Source organism: Talpa europaea (genome assembly GCF_964194135.1).
Source record: "Talpa europaea genome assembly, chromosome: 11".
In the NCBI taxonomy this organism is placed as follows: domain Eukaryota; kingdom Metazoa; phylum Chordata; class Mammalia; order Eulipotyphla; family Talpidae; genus Talpa; species Talpa europaea.
This window is the reverse complement of record NC_140078.1, coordinates 401581-423618: the sequence shown is the minus strand read 5'-3', so window position 1 is coordinate 423618 and position 22038 is coordinate 401581. Positions and strand designations below refer to the sequence as shown.

The window sequence follows — 22038 nt, the reverse complement described above, 5'->3', positions numbered from 1 at the left end:
TCCTGGCCTGACTCTGGCCTCGGGGGCCCACAGATGGGTTCTGGGGGAGCAGCGGGAACTGGGGCAGACATGGCAGATACCCCGGGGGCTCCCACTCTGTGGCCTCGGCTCCCTTCTCTGGCGGGGCTGCGGGCAGGTCTGTGCCCTGGAGGTGGGGTCCAGAGGGGGCAGGTGGGGCCCTGGGGCCCCGGGGGCCCAGGGCTCCATGTGCACTCCAGAGGCTGCTCTCATGTTGCCACTTGGAGGGCCTTGGCCCAGCTACCTGCAGGCCCGGCAGGACGGGGCTTAGGAGGGGCTGCGGCGGAGCCACTGGCCCCTGGCCACATGGATGCCAGGAGGCCGCCGGGAGTCCGCCAGCCCCACCACCCGCTGGCCTGACCGCAGGAGGCTGGCACTTGCTGCCGGCCGGTGGCAGGGCCCTTGGGGACTGGTGTGGAGACTACAGGTGGGAGGGGGTGTCCATGACGAGGACCCCCGGGCTGGCTGCTTGCTGACCCCAGAGGACACCACGGCCTGCCGGCTCCTGTGTCAGGTGGGGCTGGCAAGGGCCCCAGGGGAGGCTGGTGGGGAGCCCCCACCAGGCACCAGGTCCCGCACATGCCATAACGATAGGACAATGTGCTCTGGCTTTAGAAATGCCAGCGCGGTGTTTATGAGAAGCAAGAGGGAAATTTAACAAGTCAGAATTTTATGACCTAAAAAATGTTAAATGAGGGCCTCCCCTGGTGGCGCAGCGGTTGAGCACTCGGCTGCGAAGTTGCCCGCAGCCTCTGCAGCACCAGTTCTATCCCCAGCCGCTGGCGAGGGTCCCACATGACACAGACCTCTCCTGCTGCCCGCTGCTCCCCTCAGCAGTGTCCTTCGGTCCTTCTGCCTGCTCTGCTCCCCGCTCTGGCTCTGGTGAATCCTCTCACCCTCCCGCGCTTCTGACTGTGCCCAGTGCTTGTATAAATAAATAAACAAATAAATAAATAAATCTATCTTTAAAAAAAAAAGTTAAATGATGAGAACTCGGGAGGGAGAGGAAGCGTCTGCGACCGCGTCCTGGGGGCTGGGCGGAGGGGGCGTCTCTGCACCTTGGGGCCAACAGGAGCCGCCTCCCTGGGGAGGGTTTGGAAAGCGAGGCTGCAGCATGGGGCACTGGGGCTGCCTGACGGCCGCAGGTCCAGGGGGGTTCCCAGCCCGCGTTGGAGGCGGGGGCGCTCCAGTAAGTCCTGGCACCGGGCACGGCTGGGACGCTCGGGGACGTGCTTTCCCCGGCTCCGCCCCGAGGGAAGTTCTTTGGCCACCGCAGGCTCCTGGTCAGGGGGAGGCACACGGGCGGGCACCGGGGACCAGTGGGTGCAGGCGAGCTGACGCCTGACTGGTAAGCAGTGGGGAAGCTGAGTTAATTGGGGGGCCTTTCGGTCCCCCCAGCTGGCTCCCCACCCCCTGGTCTGAGCTCACACCCCACGGCCTCAGCTCTGCTGTAGAACAGAGACCCAGGGCCAGTTCCCGAGAAAGGCCCATCGTGGGATGACCGCTGGCAGCTGGGAGACAGCTGGGCCAGCGCCCACTGCAAGGGGCCGGCGAGAGAGGCCCCCCCGAGCTTCAGCAAAGCTCCCTGCGGAGGCGGGTCCCCCTTTGGCCTTTGATTTAGAGGCTTTTTTTCCTGTGTAGAAGAACTGGGGTGCAGGCCAGAGGTGTGGGGGTGAGAGGACTCGCCAGAGACGGAGTGGGGATGAGAGCAGGCGGATCCTCTGAGACACACTGCGGGGGCCGTGGGGAGACAGGAGGGGTCTGCTGCGCCATGTGGGTCACTGCCTGGCCGGGATGGACACAGGCCACAGTAGTGACAGCCTGACACTGACCCCAGGCTCCCCGGGAGGCCTCGGCCTTTGTCATAAGGTGAGGTGGGTGGAGGTCCTCAGGAGGGGAGGCCGGGGCAGGTGAGCCGTGGGGCCGCCCCCGGGCGGGGGCCGTGGGCACCGGGGGTGGAGCCTGGGCCGGGCCTGTGTGGTCCGCGCGGTCCGCGCAGTTACATAAACGCTGATAACACTTCATAAACATTTTTCTAACATGCCGCATGTCTGACACGGCTCCCAGCTATTTTAGAACAGATAAACAATTGTCAGTGTCAGGACCGACCCGCTGCGGGGGCCCAGCTCTCCGTGGGGATCAAAGCCCCGCCGCGGGCCTCCTGAGCGCAGCGGCAGAGGGCGGGCGGGGACCGCGAGCTCAGTGGCAGGCATGGGGTCCCCTCAGGACCACGCCCGCCCCGTGAGGCCATCGGGAGCTCCTGCCATGGCCGCAGAGGCGCACCAGTGAGCTGCTGGGCGCCCGGCCAGCTGCCCGGCCTCAGAGCCCGCGACTGCCCGGCTGGCGCCAGAGAACCGTCCCGGAGGCCAAGGCTGCCCCGCCTGCGGCTCTGGCTGTGCTGGGCGCTGCGGCCGGGCCGATGCGTCCCCTCGCCAGCAGCCCTCCGCCTGGGCCCTCCGCCTCCGTGTCCCCTGGTGTCACCGGCAGGCGCTGCGGGACTGCGAGCTGGAGGGGTCCCATGCCCAGGGGGCTTCGGGCCCACCCAGGTCCCCACAGGCCAGCTGCAGCCGGGGGCTTAGAACCCAGGAGTCAGGGCTGAGGGAGGCGCGGGGGGTCACTCAGAAACACCGAGGCCCGAGCACGGCCACGGCGCCGCACGGCGCCACTCTGCTTCTCTGGGAGGCTCGTGGACCCCTCGCCGGTGAGGCTGTCGGCCCAGGGCCCGGCTGGGTTCAGCCCCCGCTTCGGCCCAGGGACACGCCCTCTCCTGGGACCCATGCCCGTCCCTCCATGGGGGCCTGAGTCTGCTGGGGCCGCAGCTGGCGAGGCTGGGCGGGCGGCTCTGGGCTGGGACACCTGTCCCCTGGCTTTGTCCCAGCATCCTGGCAATCTGTTCTGGGTCCCCAGGAGGCAGAGCTGGTGAGGTGCCTTCTGTGCAGAGCGCCCTGGGAGGGTCCCCCAGAGAGGGTGTGTCCCAGGTGCCTGTGCTGGGTCCCTCCAGTCCATCACAGGTGGGGCTGCCCCTGGTGGGGCCCTGTCCCCCAGGCCCCCATGGCGAGGTAGGTGCCGGCCCAGCGGATCAGGGCCATTCTCTGGACAGGGGAGTCCCACTGGTGGAGCTTGGAGCAGTCTACAGGGCCCCAGCCAGCTGGCCAAGGCCCACCCTCCACCCCCATCCCAGCACACACACTCTGGCCCACCAGGGAGGTGGGGGTGAAGGGGCCAGGGCTTGGAGCTCTTTCCCGGCACTGACCAGTGCCCCAGTCCTGGTGGGTCTCACTCCCACCCCTGGCTCTCTACACCTTCCTGAGCACCTTCGGGGGGGTCTCTGCGGCCCCCCTTGAATTCAAGCAGCCTGCCTGGCAGCTCTGCTGGCTTGCAGGGCTGGGATGTGGCCCCCGTGCTCTGCTCCCATCCCTCGGGGGCCACCGGGGCTAGACCCGCAGATGGTGGGTGGCGGCTGTGAGCAGGCCTGGCCAGCAGCTGGACAAAGGCCGGGTGAGCGCGCGTCTGAGTCACTCCAGATAGGCCGGGCTTGAGGCCTTCGCGGTTCCCATCTCTGCTTTATCCCTCTGCCGGCGCTGCGCCGTCCTCCGGTCGCTGCACTGCACCCCGCCTCAGGCCCTCATGCGTCCTCACGTCCGCAGGCCTTGTGAGTGCCCAGTGCTGTCCAGTGTCCCCAGTGAATGTCCACCTGTGTCCTCGTCATAATGATTTGTGGCGGCGAGTCCTCTTCCCAGCAGGCCCCGCGTGCCCCTCCACCCGTTTGGCTGCAGCGTCTCTGCGCCCGAGCCTGGCCGCCTGCGTCAAGTTTGCAGTAGGGCCGCGCCAAAGCGCTCAGCTCTCCAGAAACCCACAGGGGCCACAAAGGCTCAGCCCCTGGCCCCGGGTGGCCCCGGAGACCTTCGTCCTGGAGCGCCTGCTCCCCCCACCCCTGGGCGCCGGCTGAAGCCTGAACCCCCCTCTGGGGGCGGCGCCTTGGGTTATGGCTGTTTTTCCTCTTCTGGGACCTTTGCCCTGGGATCCCCACGCACCCGGAATGTGGCAGGTGCTCTGGGCCATTGACCTGGCTGCCCCACCCAGGGTGCTGGGACGCGGCCGCCCCCCTGACACCCGCTGCTCTGGACCGTCCCGCCCTGTGCTCACCGCAGCCTGGTCTCGGGGCCAAAGGCCACGCGTGGGGACTCAGCCCGTGCAGATGACACCAGAGGGAGCGGCCACTGCCTGGGGGCAGACCCGCTGGGCGCTGGGCAGCAGCAGTCCCCTGATTTGGGGGGCTGGGCCCACGTGGCTGGACCAGCAGCCCCACTCCCGGCTGGACAGCTGGGGCAACCCAAGCTGGCAGGAGGCTCTGAGTCCCTGAGACCACTACGCGGCTCCCTGCCCCCCTGGGACTGAGGGGCTTGATTGCGCAGGCGCCAGCGTGCAGGGTGGACACAGAGGCTGCAGGAGCCTTGGGGTTCCCAGGAAGAGCAGCTGCCCACTGACACCCCCTCTCGTCCCAGGGTGCCCCGGGGCCTGACCCCAGAGTCCGGAGGTCTCCATCCCGGGACAGCGGCCCATCCCCCTCCCGGGGGAGCCTACAGGAGCTGGACACTGCCGTCAGCAGCTCCTTGCCGGTCTCCTTCCAGCCCAGAGCAACAGGGAGCCCACCAGGCCTGGGCCGGGACAGGGGCCCTCGCAGGGCGCTGAAGCTCTGCCCGCACCACCTGGGCACAGAGCACTGGGGCCAGGAGTGGGTGTGCGAAGCCCACGGGACCCCGCTGGCCAGTGCCGCCCTGTGCTGACTGCAGGCAGGTGGGTACGGGCTGGGGATCTGCTGGTGGGATTGGAGTGGGCGTGTCCAGCTTGGGGGGTCAGCCCAGGTATTCTCCCCCAGGTGGAAGGGGCCATGGCTCACCCCAGGCTCCCCAAAGGCCTCCCAGCCTCACCGAGGGAAGCGACAGGGCCCCAGCCTCCCTATGCTGCAGAGGAGGCTCTGGGGTCTCACGGGGACGGTGGCCTTCTTGTGCTGTGACCCCGCGATTCTGGGACAGTCAGAGGCAGGGGCCAGGAGGAGCGAGAGACCCCGGCGTTTCCAGGTGGAGCAGAGGCACAGACGGCCAAGATTCCAGGCCCCGGGTATTTCCTGGGGCTCGGAAATCCCGGAGCCTCTCCCCACGGCGAAGCCCAGCACAGCCCAGCCCCTCCTGGGCAGTCACCAGGCTGTGCCTGCGGGAGTTAACCTGCTAGGCCGCTGCTTTTCAAAGAGGAAACAGCTCCGAGAGGCCTGTGACCTGCCAGAGGCCACACAGCATTCGCTGCGGGGCAGGACGTGGCCTCCCCTGGACGGTCTCTCTCAAGCTGCCCACGTGTCCTGGAGCCGGGCCCTGGGGTGGCCCCTGTGGCAACGGCCCCTGGGAGAGGTGGGGAGCCTGGGGCCAAGTCGGGGCTCCTCCGAGTCACAGAGTCAGGGGGAACCTGGCGGCCGCTCCAGCGCAAGGAGGAGGGCACGGAGGCCCTGGGCAGACCTGGGACAGCGGGGCTGCGACAGCGGGGTCCAAGCCCCCCCAGGAGAGCCCCTGCTTTTCTCATTGTTCCTTTTTTTGCCTGTCGCTGGATTTAACTGTAAAGAGCAATAAATTATGAATCTGGAAAAACATCCCTTGTCCCCACAGAGGACGTGGCTGTCCCCAGATGACTAACGACTCTGAATTAACATCACTTAGTATTTATAACTTCCGGGACCGAGCTTGCAGGCGCTCCTGGGAAACCCTGCCTCCTGGGTATTTTTAGAGCCCATTGTCCGACCCCACCAGCTCCTCCAGGCAGAGGGAGGGTCCTGGGCCCAGCCCCCTCTCCGAAGCACTGGGCGCAGGTCCCCAGGAGGTCGCAGCCCCACCTGCCCATCAGCACCCCCAGCGGCTCCCTGGGCCCGTGTGGCGGGCGCACCTTGGAGGGCCCGGAACGGCGGCCAGGGGCTGGCGGGCAGTGCAGAGTGGGTACATGGCGGGCAGCCAGGGCGTGGGGCCGGCAGGTGGCCGGGATGGCTAGTAGGCACACTGCCGGACCCCGAGGCCTGCACCTCCCTTGTAGGGCTCGCAGAGAGGGGCTGGGAGGGGCTGCTGCCAGGCGTTGGGGTGCCCCTGGCAGTCTCTGGTGGGTGACAGGGCTGGGCAGCAGGTGTGAGCTGGGCCTGCGTTTGCTCTGGGGGCAGAAATGCTGAGGGTCCCTGTGAAACCTTCAAGGACGCAGAGAGGAGGAGGGGAAGGCGGCCTCACAGCCAGCAGTCTCGGGCACCCAGCACCCCACCCCCGCCGGCGGCCCCAACCCCACGCGAGCATCCCCGGACCTCCGCCTGGCGAGCGTTTGGGGGTGCAGGAGAGTGGGCGGCCCCCGCGGCCCTGTGCGGGGCGCAGAGCTCTGCAAGGACCGCGATCCCGGCGGCCCCTAAGTGTCTCTTGGCCCCGAGCGCAGGGATGTGCTCACTTGAGTATATGATTTCCCCTCTCATTCATAAAATAAACAAGGGAGGTTTATCTGGAAGTGGCTGTGAGCTCCTGCAGGCGCTCGGCGTGCGGCGGCAGGAAACCGAGGGAACTGACCACCGCGCTGGCCCCGCTTTCCAGACCCAGGGAAAACAGCAGGAGGCTGGGGGCTGGCGGGCCTGAGTGCCCGGAGAGCGGGCAGGTGGGGCAGGTGGGGCCTCCCGGCCGCCCTGGGCGTCCCAGGGAAGGAGCTGCTGGGAACTAAGGATTTTCTGTGTTTGGTTTAAAAACTTCAGAAAACCCATGGCACTGCCCGGACCGCCGGGTGGCAGGCACGGACACAGGCCCTGGACGCAGGCCCCGGGCTGCTCTGAGGGGCTCAGAGAGGCTTGTGAGGGGCCGCTGCTCCTTACCTGGACCCTTCTGGAAGGAGGCAGCCGTCAGCGGGGACCCTGCAGCAGCTCCTCCCAGTCAGACCTACCCTCCCCTGTGTGGGCACTCGTGGGCACTGTCATGCTGCAGGTCTGACTCACAGCCCCTCGGCCGCCCCCGGGGCCGGGCCAGTGGACGCCAGGCTCGAGCTGAGGAGTGTACCCCACTCCTGGCCCTCCCACACCCTCCAAGCCCTGGGGCCAGGCAGCACTTGGGCCCTGGGGGCTGGAGGGCACGTTTTGCTGGCCTCAAGCTAACCAGTGCCCTTGGGTGACCTCTGAGCTCTCGCTGGGGTCACAGGTCAGAGATGAGGGCATCTCTGGGGGAGGTTGGAGGTTGGAGGGCTCTCCGCTGGCAGCCCCAATGGTGTGGGGGCCCTCGCCCATAGCACACACACGAGCTCCCCTACCCACCAGCGTGAGGGGCCCGGTTGGGCCCCACTGGTGTCCAGTCCTCACCCGCCGGCTCGGAGGGTGGCACTGACCCTCAGCAACCCTGGAGAAGCTGCCCTGGCCAAGGCCACGTGCCCGGCTACCTCGCCTCGGTCGTGGACAGGGAGGCCAGGCCTTGCCCAGGGGGCATCGAGGGCGGGAGGACGCCTGTTCCAGACAAGCCCTGGGCAAGGGGACGCGGGCCCCACGGTAACCTGGCAAGGGGCGGAGGCCGTGCGCCTCCAGGTGCCTCCTAGGCCTGCGGTGCTGGAGCTGCCCTGGCCGCGCACCCGTCCGAGGCCAGGACCAGGGCCGCCCCCAGCCACGCTCGGAGCTTCTCCACAGACGAGACCACAGAGACACCAGGGCCTCCTCGAGAGGGGCGAGACCCCGAAGAGTTCCTGCTGAACGGCTCGGCCTGGCCTACGCACGAGAGGACCAGGAGCCCGGCGTGGGCCAGAGGTGCAGCTCCGGGCCGTGGCCCCGTCCCTGCCCGCCCCGTCCCTGCCCACGTCATTTCCAAATTCCTGGGAGCTGAATCCAGCAGCCCCAGCCCCGCCAGCGTCCTCGACCTTCCAGTGAGGCCCATGCGCCTGCCCCATCCTGCTCCCCAGGGCCGCTCCCCCCAGCCTGCCCCCTGCCTGGCAGGACAGGGCTGGGGGCAGTGCGTGAACTGGCCCTGGCTTCTCCGGAGGCCGGCTGCTGGGCAGGCCCCTGGGCAGACGGCCCTTGACCGGGGCCCTGCCGTGGCCTCCCTGTACACACAGTCGCCTCGCGCGAGGGGCCCAGTGTCCATGCCGCGGGCCTGGACGAGCCCTGAGCGGCCCTGAGGCTCTGGCCCCCTGGGCTTGCAGCTGGGAGCTCACAGGCTGCCTCCTCTCCCGGGCTCCATGGATCACCCCGCACACCCTCCCCAGGAGGCACTCCTGGGGACCCACCTCACCAGGACCCGAGAATGCCCTCACACCAGCCCCAGAGAGCCCAGCTTGCCCAGGGGTGCCCCCTCCGCTCCTGTCCCCGGAACTGGGGCCCCCGGAGTGACCTGGACGGACGGGCTTCAGGGGTCAGGCAGCCCAGAGGACGCCCAGCAGGGCCCCATCCATGCTGACTCCCCACCGCCAAGGGCCCGGCCCAGGCCCCCTGCAAGGAGGTGCTGTGGCTCCCAGCGCCCCGCGGGTCCCTGTCTGTCCGGGAGCTCCAGCCCCCATGCCGCCTCCTCCCTGGGGCCCATGGTGTGCGGGGCAGTGACGCGGCGTGGGGGCCCCATGACCCGGGCAGCTTCACATCCGCCTTCTGGGTAGGCAGTGGGATCAGGGAGGTCTGGGCACTGTGGCAGAGCAGGGCTGCGGGCCCTGGGGCACCTGGGCTGCTCCACTGTGCCTGGACAGCCCTGTGGTGGCCCCACCGGGTGGATGCTGCGGGCTTTGACCTCGAGCTGCCCAGGGCCTTGCCTGTGCGCCCGGCCAGGGAGAGGCGTGCCAGGGAAGAGAGCGCACGGAGGCCCAGAGCCTGATGGGCCTGGATGCTGGCCAGGCCCGTCCCTGAGCGTGGACACAGGCACCAGGAGAGGGGAGCCCTGGGCAGCGTGGGGGCGCTGTGGCCATGGGCGCGGAGTGTTTAGAAGCCGGGAGCAGGCCCCGATTTGCATCATGGAAAGTCCGTGCTCTGGCCAAGCAGCGGCAGGGGGGCGAGGGAGGGTGTGCTCCAGCAGCAGTGGGGTGGGGAGGAGGCCTGGGGCTCCCAGGGGTGGGGGAGCAGAGTCTGGCAGAAAGGGGGTGCAGGTCGCCGGCGGGAGGCCGTGGGTGCTCCTGGTGCTGGCCTCCAGCTCCGCAGCAGAGAGGAAGGCGGTTGGGGGGAAGGAAGCGTCCAGATTCCTCCGTGTCTGCCCTGGAGCCCAGCCTGGAGGCCCGGCCTCCCGTCCCCCGCCTCCCGCGGCCAGATGCTGTCCTGCTTGGGGCTGAGAGCCCCTTATCAGATAATAAATAAGGCGGCTGGAGCCACCCGTGCCGACAGCTTGGCGGCCGCGCGGGCCTGGGGCTGCCCAAGAGGCGCCTGGCCCCTGCACCCCCGGGTTGCGGCCGAACCAGTCTCCTCCTCTTTGGAGCCGAGGTGCACGTGGGGCAAAGGACAGGGCACTCCGGGGTCTGCCTGTGACATCGCACCCAGGGGCACCCCTCTGGCCTCTCTCATGGGTCAGTGGAGGTGCCCATGGGGGCCAGGACCCTCCTCTGAGAGCACCGACTACACGCCTGGTCAGGCCAAGTGAAAGCGGAGCCCGGAGCCTACTCCGGGGGTCCCACCTGGCAGGCAGGTGGGCACTGTTGAGGGGCATGGGGGGCGAGGGTACCATGTGAGAGAGCCTCCCTGGGGCATGCTGGGCTGGCCCCACGGGGAGCACCTGGATCTCACCTACCTCCACTCTGGGAGGGGCAGAGGTGGACCCCAGAGTCGAGAGCCCTGAAAAGGATGCCCCTCCAGAAGTAGGGAGCTGAGGGAGGGTCCACCCCACTGGGAGAGGCTGGCAGGGGCTACCACTGGCCCCTTCCTCCATCGGACCCCCATGCCTTGCCCCTGCACCCCCTCCAGGCCAGGGCAACCCACACCTTGGGACCCGCAGCCCCTGAGCCGTCACCAAGTGTCCGGCGTGTGGCAGAGGAGACGCAGGGGCTGTCACAACGGCTCCCTGCCTGGCAGCCGGGGTGCTGGTGGCGGGGGTGAGGGGCCCCCGCTCCTCTCCAGAGGGGCCCTTATTTGGTCAAATAAAAGCTGGTGCCCTGTGGGTCCCCCAGAGAGCAACTTCCCTCTTCACTAGCACTTTGCTTTTCAGTGAGACCCCAGACCGCACCCCGGCCCCGGCCCGTACCCCGGCCCCCACGGTGGCTCTGTCCTCTATGCAGCTCAAGGGGAGGCCCGAGCCCAGCCAGTTCTTGTGCTGGACGCGGCGGCAGCTCTGGGGGTAACCTGGGCAGGGCAGCGCCAGGTGATGCCCCCAAGGGGCCTAGGGGGTAAACGCGCACCTGGCCTGGGCAGCAACAATTGCCCCTGACCGGAGAAACAGGACGGCTGGGCCCCTGGGTCTGAGCTCACCCCTAGCCACCGCGCGGCCTGGCCGGGGGAGAGGGTCTCTGACTGTGCGGGTCCCACCCGTGGGCCTGGGCGCTCAGGTTTTCCACGTCCTGGCCAGGGCCCTCTCCCTTCCGGGGGGACACTTGCAGCAGGGAGGGGACCACCCAGGGCCAGGGCTGCGCCTCGCCCTCTCAGCCCCGGCATCCACTCGGGCTCGGAGCTTGAGCCCGTCCCGCCGCCTGTCCGGCGGCCGTGGGCTCAGGGGTTGCTCGTGACCAGTTGGGCGGAGTGGGGGGTGGGCTGGCCGGAGGAGGAGGGGCAGGAAGGGGGTGCCGGCGGCTATATTAAGGCTTGGGTCCTGACAGCTTCCGGCGCCGCAGAGGCCATCAGGGAGAAAGGCTTAAATTTAGCGCCCGGCCCCTGCCGAGCCGGCCGCCGCTCCCGCATCCTGGCCGTCCCGACGACAAAGCGAGGGCGGAAGTCTGCCCTCCCTCTCTGCTGATTCCCGCTTCTGGGTGGCCCCTCTAGGGACGGGCGTCCGTACCGCTTCCTCTCCATCTCGGGGACGCTGTCTGCCCTGTCCACCCCTGGACGCCTCCAGGAAGCCCCTGTGGTTGGCGCCTCCATGTCCTGGGGACGTGCAGGCCCGGGCTGCCCCCGAGGCCTGAGGGGCCCGCCACTCCAGGTGGGGACAGCGGGTGGGGGCGGGGCTCCGAGGTAGACTGCGCTGCCCCGGCCACCCCAGCCCGCCACCACCTTCTGGCTGGCCGGTCTCCTCTGAGAAGGGACTGGGTGGCCTTCGAGAGGCCCCTGGCAGGTGGAGCCACCCTTGTCCTAGGTGGGTCAGGCTCGGAAAGGCCTGGTGGTCACTGCCTCTCAACTCGGGGCCTCCCGGGTCTGAGACTGGACAAGGAGGAAGGGGGCACTGCCCTCCCCAGCTAGGCGAGCTTTTACCCCACCTATGGGCTTGGAGGGTGGCCACCCACGGGCGCTGCTCTGGGCCCGTCTCCCCTGCCCGTCCACGTGCTCAAAGTGCTGGCTACGTCGCACTGGCCAGCCTGGACCCACAGGGTGTCCTCCGCTGTCTGGCCCAGCCACGTGCAGCCCAGCGTGTTTGCGCAGGGCCCGGCGCTGGCGAGCCCACGGGTTCCCCGCCTAGCCCGGTCGCTGACTGCCCGCAGGCCCTGGGGCTCCGCATTCAACTGGCCCTTGGGGTCATGAAGATCTGGGCGTCTACGCCGTGGGCACTTGGGAGCCCCCTTCCCAGGTGGGGACCGTGGCATGGAGCTGGTGACTCCTGTGGACCCAGCTGGTGAGAGGCAGTGCCCCACCCCGGGGGCCGGCTAGGGCCTTGTGCCCCCTGCCCCCAACCAGAGGCCTAAGACTGCCTGGGGACACAGGCCCAGACATCACCCCAGTCCCAGCTCCCCCGTGCGGTCAGAGTGTCCAGGAGCCTCCTCCAGTCCTGCTGACGCCTGAGGGCCCCGGGCAGCTCGGCAGTAGCCTCGCCTCCAGGGACGTGTTTCAGGAGAACCTCGCCCCAAGGGCCGTCCTCTGCACCAGCGGTCACCTGGCGGGCAGCCCGGGTCCAGGGAACCCCAGGACACCGGGAGAGGACAGAACACTCAAGGCCTTGGTCGTGCAGATTTTCTGTAAGCCTGTCTTATTTCCATGCCATTTGTTTTAAAAGAAAAAAGGAGGGCCTCCCGGGTGGCGCCGCGGTTGAGCGCTGGGTGGCGAAGCTGCCCGCAGCCTCTGCAGCGCCGGTTCGATCCCCGGCTGCTCCCCGGCCACCGGAGGAGGGTCCCGCATGGCGCGCAGACCTCTCCTGCCGCCCGCTGCTCCCCTCAGCAGTGTCCTTCGGTCCTTCTGCCTGCTCTGCTCCCCACTCTGGCTCTGGCTCTGGTGAATTCTCTCACCCTCCCGCGCTTCTGACTGTGCCCAGTGCTTGTGTGCATGTATGTATCAATCAATCAATCAATCAATAGATAAATCTTTTAAAAAAAAAGAAAAAAGAAAAAAGGAGGCCTCCCTGGTGGCGCAAGGGGTTAAGACACAACCTATGAAGCTGTCCGCAGCCGCTGCAGCGCGAGTTTGATCCCCAGCCAGGGAACAACCCTCAGGGCGCAGCAGACCTCTGCTGACTCGCCCGCTGCCCCCTCAGCAGTGTGTCTCAGTGGATCTGCCTGTTCTGCTCCCCACTCTGTCTCTGGGGAGTCCTCCCACCCCACACATCTGGCCTGCACCCCAGTTCTCGTGTGCATAAATAAAACAAACCTTTATAAAAGAAAAAGAGACAACGCCCTGTGGGAAGTGAGCCGGGGGAGCCGAGGAGCGACTTCCTCCAGGCACGGCTGCTCTCAGATGCCCAAGGGAAGCTTCAGACAGGGTGCTTGGTCCCAGCTTTTTTATTTGGCTCACAATGTTGAAAAGATTTTTTAATCAAATAGGGAGCCACGAGAAAGGAACTTTCAATTGGGAAACGTCACATGAAAAAATAAATCCAATTTCTGTTTTTTCTGGAAAAATCAGCGGCCGCGGGACCTGGGGCGGGCAGGGGTGCATGGGTGGCCCCGCCCGGCTCCTGGGGTCTCCTGAGCGGCCACCTGCACTCCCGGGCCAGCCCCGCCGGTGAGCTGCCACCTGGCTTGTTTCCCTCCAGGAGGCGCAGGAGGCGCAGCCCACTCAGTGCCAGGATTGTGGCGAAAGGTGGCAATTGACAGAGGTGAGAGTGGCTCTTTCTTTGCAGGATGTGCCCCACTCCCCTCCACTCCCTGTTGCCTCCCGCCAGCTGACAGAACCAACTGTGAAGGGTTGGCTTTTGCGAGTGAAAGGGGGTGTCGTTAGTGATCCTGCCGGGACAACAACTAAACCAGGACTGTCCCGGGCAAGCCAGGACATGCGGCCGCCTCTCCGTGAGCCTCCATGTGGGGCAGAAGCGGGCCCGGAGGCCTTGCTCTGTGGGTCAGAAATGTTCATGACACACAGATCCCGTCAGGCCCAGGTCCTGTACTGCCCCTGGGGAAACAGTCCAAATAAATACACAGGTTGGGCAGCGCTCCGGCTGCAGGTGGGGGGAGCACGCACCTGCTCCTCTCAGCCCAGGCCGCGGCCACAGCACAGCCCACCGGGGCACGGCCTGAGGGCGCCGCAGACTGGGCACTGAGCAGGGGCAGGACTGGAGCGGGCCACCCGGGCAGCAGCGGCCAGGCGCGTTGGGGCCTGGCACAGCACTGGGGGCCCTGGCCACTCGGGGGTGGAGCCCTCCCTTGGGCCTGCCGCCCACCCTGGACCCGCCTGCCGCCGTGCTGAGCGACACCTGGTGCCTCGAGGTCCTGCGGGCTCCAGTGTCTCTGGCGGGGGTGCCTGGAGGTCTCTGTGCTGGAGCAAAGCGGGCAGTGAAGTGGGTCCTGTGGGTGCCAGGGGCCTAAGCCAAGGCCAGCGCACACCAGGCTTCCTGGCGCAGGGCCCTTCCGAGGCCAGCCTGGGGGCCCAGGACCGTGGAGGGGAAGGCAAAGTCCTCAGGCTCAAATTTGAACTCCAAGTGGCCGGGGGCCAGGGGGTCGTCCAGCTGCCCAGAGGCCTGCGGGGGGACAGAGAAGCATGAGGATGCTGGCCTCCCTGGGGGGCCTCCCTCAGGATGGGGAGCCTGCAGGGGAGGAAGACTGCCCTGGGGGGACCTTTCGGATGGGATGGGGTCCCCTCATGAGGATGGACGTGGTCACCAGGACTCTCCCGGCATCGGCCACAGTCCCGCTCTCCCTACCCACGCGTGCGCAGCGCTGGGCAGAGGCAGCTCCGAGGGGCGCCTGGCTGAGTGCCCCCAGCCCTGCGTGCCCTGCCTCCTTACCTGGGAGGCGACACTGGACCCTGAGCAGGAAGGTGAGGCCATGCTGGGCTCAGGCTTCAACGTGGTCCCCGAGCTCTCGGGGTCGGGGCCAGGGGCTGGCGTGGAGGCCGCGGTGCCACCCATGGGCCCTGGAGGGGATGCGCGTTAGGGGCCGTGCGGCTCCCTCCCTGGGCCAGCACCTGCCACCCGCTCTCCCCCAAGCAGAGCCACCACCACACGCCGGCCCAGCATGGCGCTCTCTGGTGGTGGGATCTGAGACACTGCGCTGACTCCACGGGGGACCCTGGGCCCCACAGGGGGGCCCAGGGCGGGGGCTGGGCCCCCACGCACCTGAGGGGCCCTTGGTGCTGCTCACGCTCTTTGGCTTCCGCTTCCTCGTCTGGATGCTCTCCTTCTTCATGGTCAGCGGCCGCGGGACCTGCGGCGGGCAGGGGTGCGTGGGTGGCCCCGCCCGGCTCCCGGGGTCTCCTGCGTGGCCACCTGCACTCCTGGTGAGCTGCCACCTGGCTTGTTTCTCCCTCCAGGAGGCGCGGGAGGCGCAGCCCACTCAGTGCCAGGAGCCCGAGGCCTCCGCCAGGACAGGGGCCGAGGGGGCGCAGCTGTGCGGGACCCCATGCGTCCCGCAGGACCGTGTGTCCCACTGGACTGCGCGCCCAGCAGGACTGTGCGTCCAGCAGTGACAGCGCAGGGCACTCATGGGGGCCATGTGGGGAGCACGCGTGCCCGGGGCAGCCTTGCTCTCCCGCCCCAGCCCATGTGGCATCGTGGTTGGCCACGTGGCATCTAAGAGGACAGCCAGCCCGACCCTGCCCTGGCCAGCCCTGACCCCCATCAGTGCACCCCGCCAGCCTCTGCCCCACGAGCCCCGCCCTGCCCCGAGCCCCACCCCTCCCCATCGCCCCACCCAGGCTTTGTCCCCCCACCAGGCCCGGCCTGGCCCGGCCCGCCCCGCCCCAGCTCACCCCGTGCAGCTTCATGTAGAGGCCGCAGGCGTTGCACACCGGCTCGCCGTCCGCGCTGCGCCGCCAGAGCGTGGTGTTGGTCGTGTGGCAGTTGGTGCAGCAGAGGCCGGCGCGGCGGGAGGAGGACTGTGGACGGAGGCCGGGGTGAGCCCGGGCTGGGCCTCGCTGGGCTCTGCACAGCCGCGGCCGAGAAGGGGCCAGTCGGGACTGGACACAGCCGGGGCAGCACCGGGGCTGGCCCAGTGGGGTTGGGGCCCGTGGCGGGAGGTCGGCTCTGGGGACTCTGGACGCTTCCTCTCGCAGCCTCTGGGCCCTGGGCCAGGCCTCGGGGCCTCAGCTTCCCCATCAGTAAAAGGGGGTGACAGTGGCTGCACCCCAGGTGAAGAGCCCAGCAGGGAGGCAGCTGTTTTCCTGTGGCCTCTGTGGAGCTGCCACACTGGGCCTTCCCCGGCCCCACCCCAGGTGCCAAGGGGCTGAGGACTCAGAGGTCTGTTGGCCCCAGAGTGGGGCTCAGGCAGGTGCTCAGCTCGGCCACTCTCCACAGCCCACTGCCCGCATCTCCCCTTTGCTGTTCACTGCGCCCCACATCAGAGTAACTGGACACATCTAGAACCCTCCAGAAGCCTACCTCCTCCCCGGGCCTCCCAGCAGGGCTGGCCCCCAGCCGGGCATGCCCACATCTGACCAGCGGCCCCAAACCGTGCTCCGCTTGCGGGCCTGTGAGGCCCCGGGCAGCTCTAAGTCCAGGAGCCCGGGGACGGCACGTCAGAGGCTCCGGAGTCCGGACCTGGCAGGCCTGGGAGGCTGCATGACTGGCCGGTCGGGGAGTGCCCGGGGTCCCCACCAGCTCAGGCGTGGGTTCTGCCCGCCACAGCCTGGGTGCCCCAGGTGCTCTGTGCGGCCCGAGTCCCATGGCCACCTGCTGCCAGCACCCTCCTGGGCCGCCCGCCCCCAGGCCTGTCCCTCCATGCCTCAGCGCTCGCTCTCCAGCGCCCCTGGCCGCCTGCCCTGTCCTGCTTTTGCACAGCCCCACCTGGGCCGAGTCCCTGGCCCCTCACTCGGCCACAGGGACACGGGTCCTAGCTGGCCCCCGGCACCGGGACACTCCGGGTCAGTGTGTGCCGCGGGCACCCCAGGAGCTCACCAGGACCCCACATTCAAAGTCGTCCCCAGACGAGTGTGCCCTTCGCAGCCGACGCCCGGCTGAGGGCACGGGAAGGCAGCCACGCCAGCCACCACAGACGGTCCTGGAGTGGGGGTGAGCAGACAGCGGTGGCCTCGGCGCCCCACCTGCCAGCAGGCTCCATCCCTCCCGGCGACAGTCACCCTGATGGCCAGCCTTGCCGCCCCCCTGGGCAGTGGGCAGCTGGCCGGGCACAGCCCCGCCCCCGTGAATGGCCCGAGAGCATGGGGGCTGTCTGGGTGCTCCCTGCTCTCCCCAGCTCTCCCCAACCTTCCCAGCGGGCCCACCGACCCCTCCCTGGGCCGCAGGCTCCAGAGAATGTCTCCTACCCCCTGCTGTCTCCCCGCTGCCCCCTCAGCGGTGGATTTCAGTCAGTCCTCCTGTTCTGCTCCCCACTCTGTCCCTGGGGAGTCTCTCACCCCTGCACCTCTGGTCTGCACCCCAGCTCTTCTACGCAAAGATAAATTAAAAAAAATTGCCCAGCCTTAGGCTGGGCCCCAGGACTCTGCCCGGGCTCCAGGACAGAAGGGCCAAAGACAAGGGGGGACAGGCCGGGGGGGGGGTGCAGGGAGTGTGCGCTCAGGCTCACAGCCTCCCGCCAGCCCCTCAGAGATGTCCAGGGGTCTCCCTGGAGCAGCCCGGGGGGCGTTCACAGCAGGAGTGAGCCGGTGGCACCCAGCACGGTGGGGGGAGGTGGCGGCAGCAGCCGGGGCAACCCCTGGTCCCCAAGTCAGCTAGGCCCCCTGAAGCCTCCCGAGGTGACTGTGCCCACCCCCCCGCCCTTTTCCAGAGGCAGCTGCTTTTACTGGACTTGACTCGAGGCTCCCCTGCCCCCTCCCTTCCAATTGCCTTCTGGGTGCCCCCCCCCCGCAGTTCTGTCCAGCCCTGCCCCCATCGGGGCCCGGGGGCCTCGCAGCCCTGCAGCCCACCCCTTCCTGAAGCCCCTGGGAGAGCCAGGTGCCTGCTGCAGGCGCCCCTGGAGCTCACACCCCACCCCATGCCCGGGATCCTCTGCTCAGGCCGCCCGCGGCCCTCACCCCAGCACCCAGGCCGCCAGCCCTCGGGCAGGACAGCACCAGCAGGCCGGAGCCCAGTGAGCACAGACCTCGTGGGGAGGGCACAGCACGCGCCTGAAGCAGGGCTCCGCGATGCTGCTTCAGCCAGAAAGGAAACAACAGATCGGAAATTAAATAAAAATTAAGAAATTGGGGGGCACAGTGGGGCACCCTCCCGGCTGCTGCCTGCCCCGAGTAGGCAGGGCCGGGGTGGGGAGGAGAGGCTGGGGGTCAGCGCTCGGCAGCCAGCGCAGCCGACGTCGGCTGGTCCACCCAGCTCTGGAAGGTGCCGTGGACATGGGCTCGTCCACCCCCGTCCTGCGGCCCCAGGTCAGGGCGGGCTGTGCCAGGTATGGGGCGGGCAGACGAGCCGGCACGTGGGGACCCGGGGAGCCCTTCAAGTACCCGGCTTGCTGTCTACACTGGCAGGAGGCCAGGGTGGAGGGGCAGCACCTGAGCCTGACATGGTGGGGTACAGCTGCTGGGGCTGCCGTCCCCTAACAGGGCTGCACGATCTCCTCCAGGGCCCCGGCCCTTGTGGGGTGCTGGTTCTGGCCACACATTCAAGAGTATGAGGCCAGGGGGCCAGCTGGGGGTCCTTCCCCGAGCCCCCCAGGCCTGGAGCCAGGTGGACCCCACTCTGGTCTCAGGAGTTTCTGAGAATCTTGGGATTTAGTTCCACAGCGAGGCGAGGGGTGCGGGGGTGGGGGGCCTCGAGGGCAGGGGCAGCCGTCCACAGCGGCTGAGCCTGACAGCCTGCTGGGAGCCCCGGCCACCCTGACGCCAGCCTGGGCCTGGGGAGACGAGCGGGCCCATGGCGGCCGGGCGGGTCCCAGCGTGAGTGGGGGCTCAGGGTTCTGAGCCTGGGGTCTGCGCTCAGAGCGGGGGTGCTGCAGTCTGACCCGCTGCCAGCGCTGAGGGGAGGCGCTCACAGTGGTGCCCCTGCCGGGGTGAGCCCTGCGGGGGTGGGGCAGGGCGAGGAGGGCACCAGTTGCTCTTCGTCCACCAGTTTGGGGCCTGCCAGACCGGCCTGCCTGAGGGGCGCGCCAGGAGGCCCAGCTACTACCCGAAGTGGGAGGGCTGGGAGGCGGCCCCGGGACCCCTCCCCTCGTGGCCTGTGTCCCCATCAGCGAGGGTGACACCAGGCGCCAGGCAGGTACAGCCTCCCAGGAGGGGGTGCGTCCCGGCAGAGGCGCGGCTGAAGGGAGATGTGGACTCTGAGGGTCCCTTCCTCTGACAGGCGGGGCCTGGCTGGAGCGCAGAGGCCAGGGGCCTGGCTGAGCCCCAACTCCAGGTCAGATCAAAGCAAGGGAAGCAGCCTGACTCCCGCGGCCCGGCTGGGGCCTCCCAGGGCCGGCCCAGGAGCTGCCGGCCGTGGCTCGGCGCCCCCGTCAGCTGTAGCCCAGGCTGCTCCCGCCCCGCGTCCTGCTCAGAGCCACCGCCGGCCCCGCTGTGGTCAGGCGGGCTCAGGCAGGGCCCCGCAGCCCAGAGAGGCAGCCCTGCCCGGCCCTGGCCCGGCACGTCCAGCCTCATTCACGAATCAACGAGACGCGAGCGTCTGCCGGAGCCCCGCGCGGAACAAAGAGCCAGGGCGCCGCCAGGGACTCTGCCCTCTGCAGAGCGGGCTCCGGCCCGGCCCCGCGCGAGAGGAACCCAAAGGGAAAACGCGGCCGTGCCAGCCCCGCACAGGGCCTCCGCCATGCCCTGGCCCCCGCCGCCGGGCCAGGCCAGTCCCGGCGCCCCCGCCAGCCAGGTCCCGGCCTCCTGCCCCCGCAGACGCAGCGGACTCCAAGCTGGGCACTGCGCGGCCTGTCCTTGTCCCTTCCTGCCCGGGACCAGAGCAGGCGGGAGCTGTCCCCACCGGCCAGTCCTGGGCGCCTGTCCCCCGCCCGCCCACTCACCAGGCGCTTCTGTGGCCGCACCAGGGGCCGGTTGACCCCGTTCATCTTGTGGTAGAGGCCGCAGGCGTTGCACAGGTAGTGGCCGGTGCCGTCCCGGCGCCACAGCGGTGTGGACAGGGCCCCGCAGTTGACGCACTCGCGGCCTTCGCCGGGGAGCTCCTCCAGAAAGCCGGACACTGCGGGCGAGGCAGCGCGTGGGCCGGGCCGCCCCCCCCGGCCCCCCACCACACCCCTGCTCTGCAAGCCGCTTATGGGAGCTCATCTCGTCTTTATTTTCAGTTTCTACACAGTAGGCCGGGCTGGTGGGGGAGACGCCTAGGCAGCCCTCACAGGGGACCCCGTGGCAGGCAGTGGGACCCACCCCTCTGCTGGGCCCGGCTCTCGCTCACTCTTCTGGCCCAGCGGGGAGGGCGCCTACACTGGCCAGGGGAGCGAGCGAGCCAGGGGACACGGTCCAGCGCTGTCCACCCACCCCACCCTGCCGGCCCCGTCCTCTGCCAAGCAGGGGGTGGGGGTGGGGTGGCAGGCTGACCTCGGGCCAGCACCTTTGGGGACCTGGGGTCCCTCCTACTGTGTCGCCACCACCATCCTCCCGGCCAGCCTTCGCGGCTGGGCCTGTGCTGCCCACTCGGGTGGCGCATCTGGGGTGCAGGGGCCCCCCGACCCCCTCGGGTCTGGCCAGGCACCAGCAGCAACCCGCAGGCAGCAGAGGCGCCAGTGGGGGTGGGGCTGGACTCGGTCATCGCTCCGGCCTGGTGGAGCTGCCCCCGGTGGACCGGCCAGGACCCGCTTCCTGCGTCCAGGGGCTGCAGGGCCCAGACCACGCGCTCCTGAGCCGCCGCGGGGCCTCCTCCTCAGGGAGGGCCGGCTTGGGGGCAGGGGCCCGGGCGGCAAACACAAAAGCAGGGCCTTGGCTTTCTGCTGGGTGCGGCGGGGTGAGAAAGGGGTCCCCGAGGCCCCAACTACTCAGGAAGCGGGGAGCAGTCCCTCCGGGGCCTGGAGTCCCATTAGCCAAGCTCAGACCCCAGGGGAGTTGAAACCAGGCCTCGGAGCAGGTGACCCTCCCCCTCAGCGGCAGCGCGCTGCGTCTTGAACTTTATAAAAGTAATTTCCAAAACTTTTCATCAAGCTGACACGCCCGCTCGAGCTGCGGGTCCGGGTGGGGTTGTGCGAGGAACCGCCCCCCCTGCTTACTAGGCGGGAAACAAAGAACCGGCCGGAGGGGCTGCGGGCGGCTCTGGCCCAGACAGCCCTGCGGGGTATCCCCACGGGGGTCTGGGCCCCTGCGCCCCGCACCCACCCAGCGCCCCGCACCCACCCAGCGCCCCGCACCCACCCAGCGCCCCGCACCCACCCAGCGCCCCGCACTCACCCAGCGAGGCTCCGCGGCGGGGCGGGCCGGCGGGGCCGGCGCCCTGGAGGCCGTGCAGGACGCTGCCCTCGAAGGCGCCCGCGGCCCAGGACGGGGCCGCCTCGGCGCTCACGTAGGCGGGGCGGGCGGCGGGGTACGGGGCGCCCGCGGGCCGCCCGAGCGCGGCGGGGAACGGGTCCGGGGCGAGCAGCGCGCCCGGGTAGGCGCCGGCGTCCCGCCCCGCGCCCGGGGCCCCGCGCGCGCCGGGGAAGGCGGGGGCGCCCGGCGGGGCGGCGGGGGGCTGCGGGCTGCCGGGGCCGAAGGCCGGCGCCCAGCCGGGGGGCGCCGCGAGCGCGGGGGGGCGCGGGCCGGGGCCCCGCGCGGGCAGGTAGGGCCGCCCCGGGGGCGCGCGCGCGGGGAGCACCGCGGCCGGCGCGTGCAGCAGGGCGCCCGGGTCGGCGTAGGCGGCCTGGCCGGGGCCGGGCGCCGGGGCCAGGCTCGGGTACATCTTCCCGGGCGTGGCCTTGACCTGCGGGGAGGGACAGACCTGGAAGTGACCGCGGGCATCGCGCCGGGCGGGTGCTGCCTCCGGGCCGCGCTCCGGTGCCCGGCGCCGGCTGCGTCCTGGGGCCGCCAGCGCGCGGACAAGCGGGGTGCAGGCGCCCCAAGGCGGCCGCTGGGGCACGGGGTGTGGGGCTGAGCCCAGTCCCGGCCGCGAGGGGACGACGGGCGCGGGTTCCCGGACGGGGTGGGGAGGGGGCGCGGGCGCGGGGCGCGGGGCGGGCACTCACCCGGGCTCCGGGTCCGGGGCGCGGCGGGCGGCGAGGCTCGCGGGCCGGTGGAGGCTGGGACGGCCGGGCGGGCAGGGAATCCCGGCTGGCGCGTCCCGCCCGGCCGCCCCGCCCCGCCCCGGCCGCCCGCCCCCCCCCCCCCCCCGCGGGTCGGCGCGGGGCTGCGCCCGCCACGTGATCCCGGGGCTCCCGCCGCGGGAAGGAGGCGCCCTGCGCGGACGCCCGCGGGGACCGGCGCGCCCCAAGCACCGCCAGCCCCGCGCGGAAAGTTCTTTAAGTGGGTTGGGGGTGCAGCGAACCCCTCCCAGCCCCAGCTGCGGCCAAGGCTCCCGTGGCTGAGACCCGGCGAGGCCCTCACAGGCTCCCGGTTGGGGGGCCGGGACGCACCCCAAGGGGGATGGGGCTCCCAGAAGCCTGGGCCGGGGCCCCGGGCCTCAGAGGCCCACAACGTCCCCCCTTCCACCAAGTGGGAGCCTCAGGGCCACCTCCTTACCCCCTGGGCCTCCTGCTCCCTGTTTGGGGGTTCGGGAA

General features: G+C 69.6%; 1 protein-coding gene across 1 annotated transcript; it reads right to left on the bottom strand.

Moving 5' to 3' along the window:
- Positions 1-13841: 13841 nt before the first annotated feature.
- GATA5 (GATA binding protein 5) lies at positions 13842-21224 on the bottom strand (the record flags this gene model as incomplete). Its single annotated transcript, XM_084248221.1, has 6 exons — positions 13842-13997; positions 14265-14392; positions 14595-14682; positions 15227-15352; positions 19366-19541; positions 20738-21224. The coding sequence occupies 6 exons, from the start codon at positions 21222-21224 to the stop codon at positions 13842-13844; spliced, it is 1161 nt and encodes a 386-aa protein (XP_084104347.1).
- Positions 21225-22038: the final 814 nt, after the last annotated feature.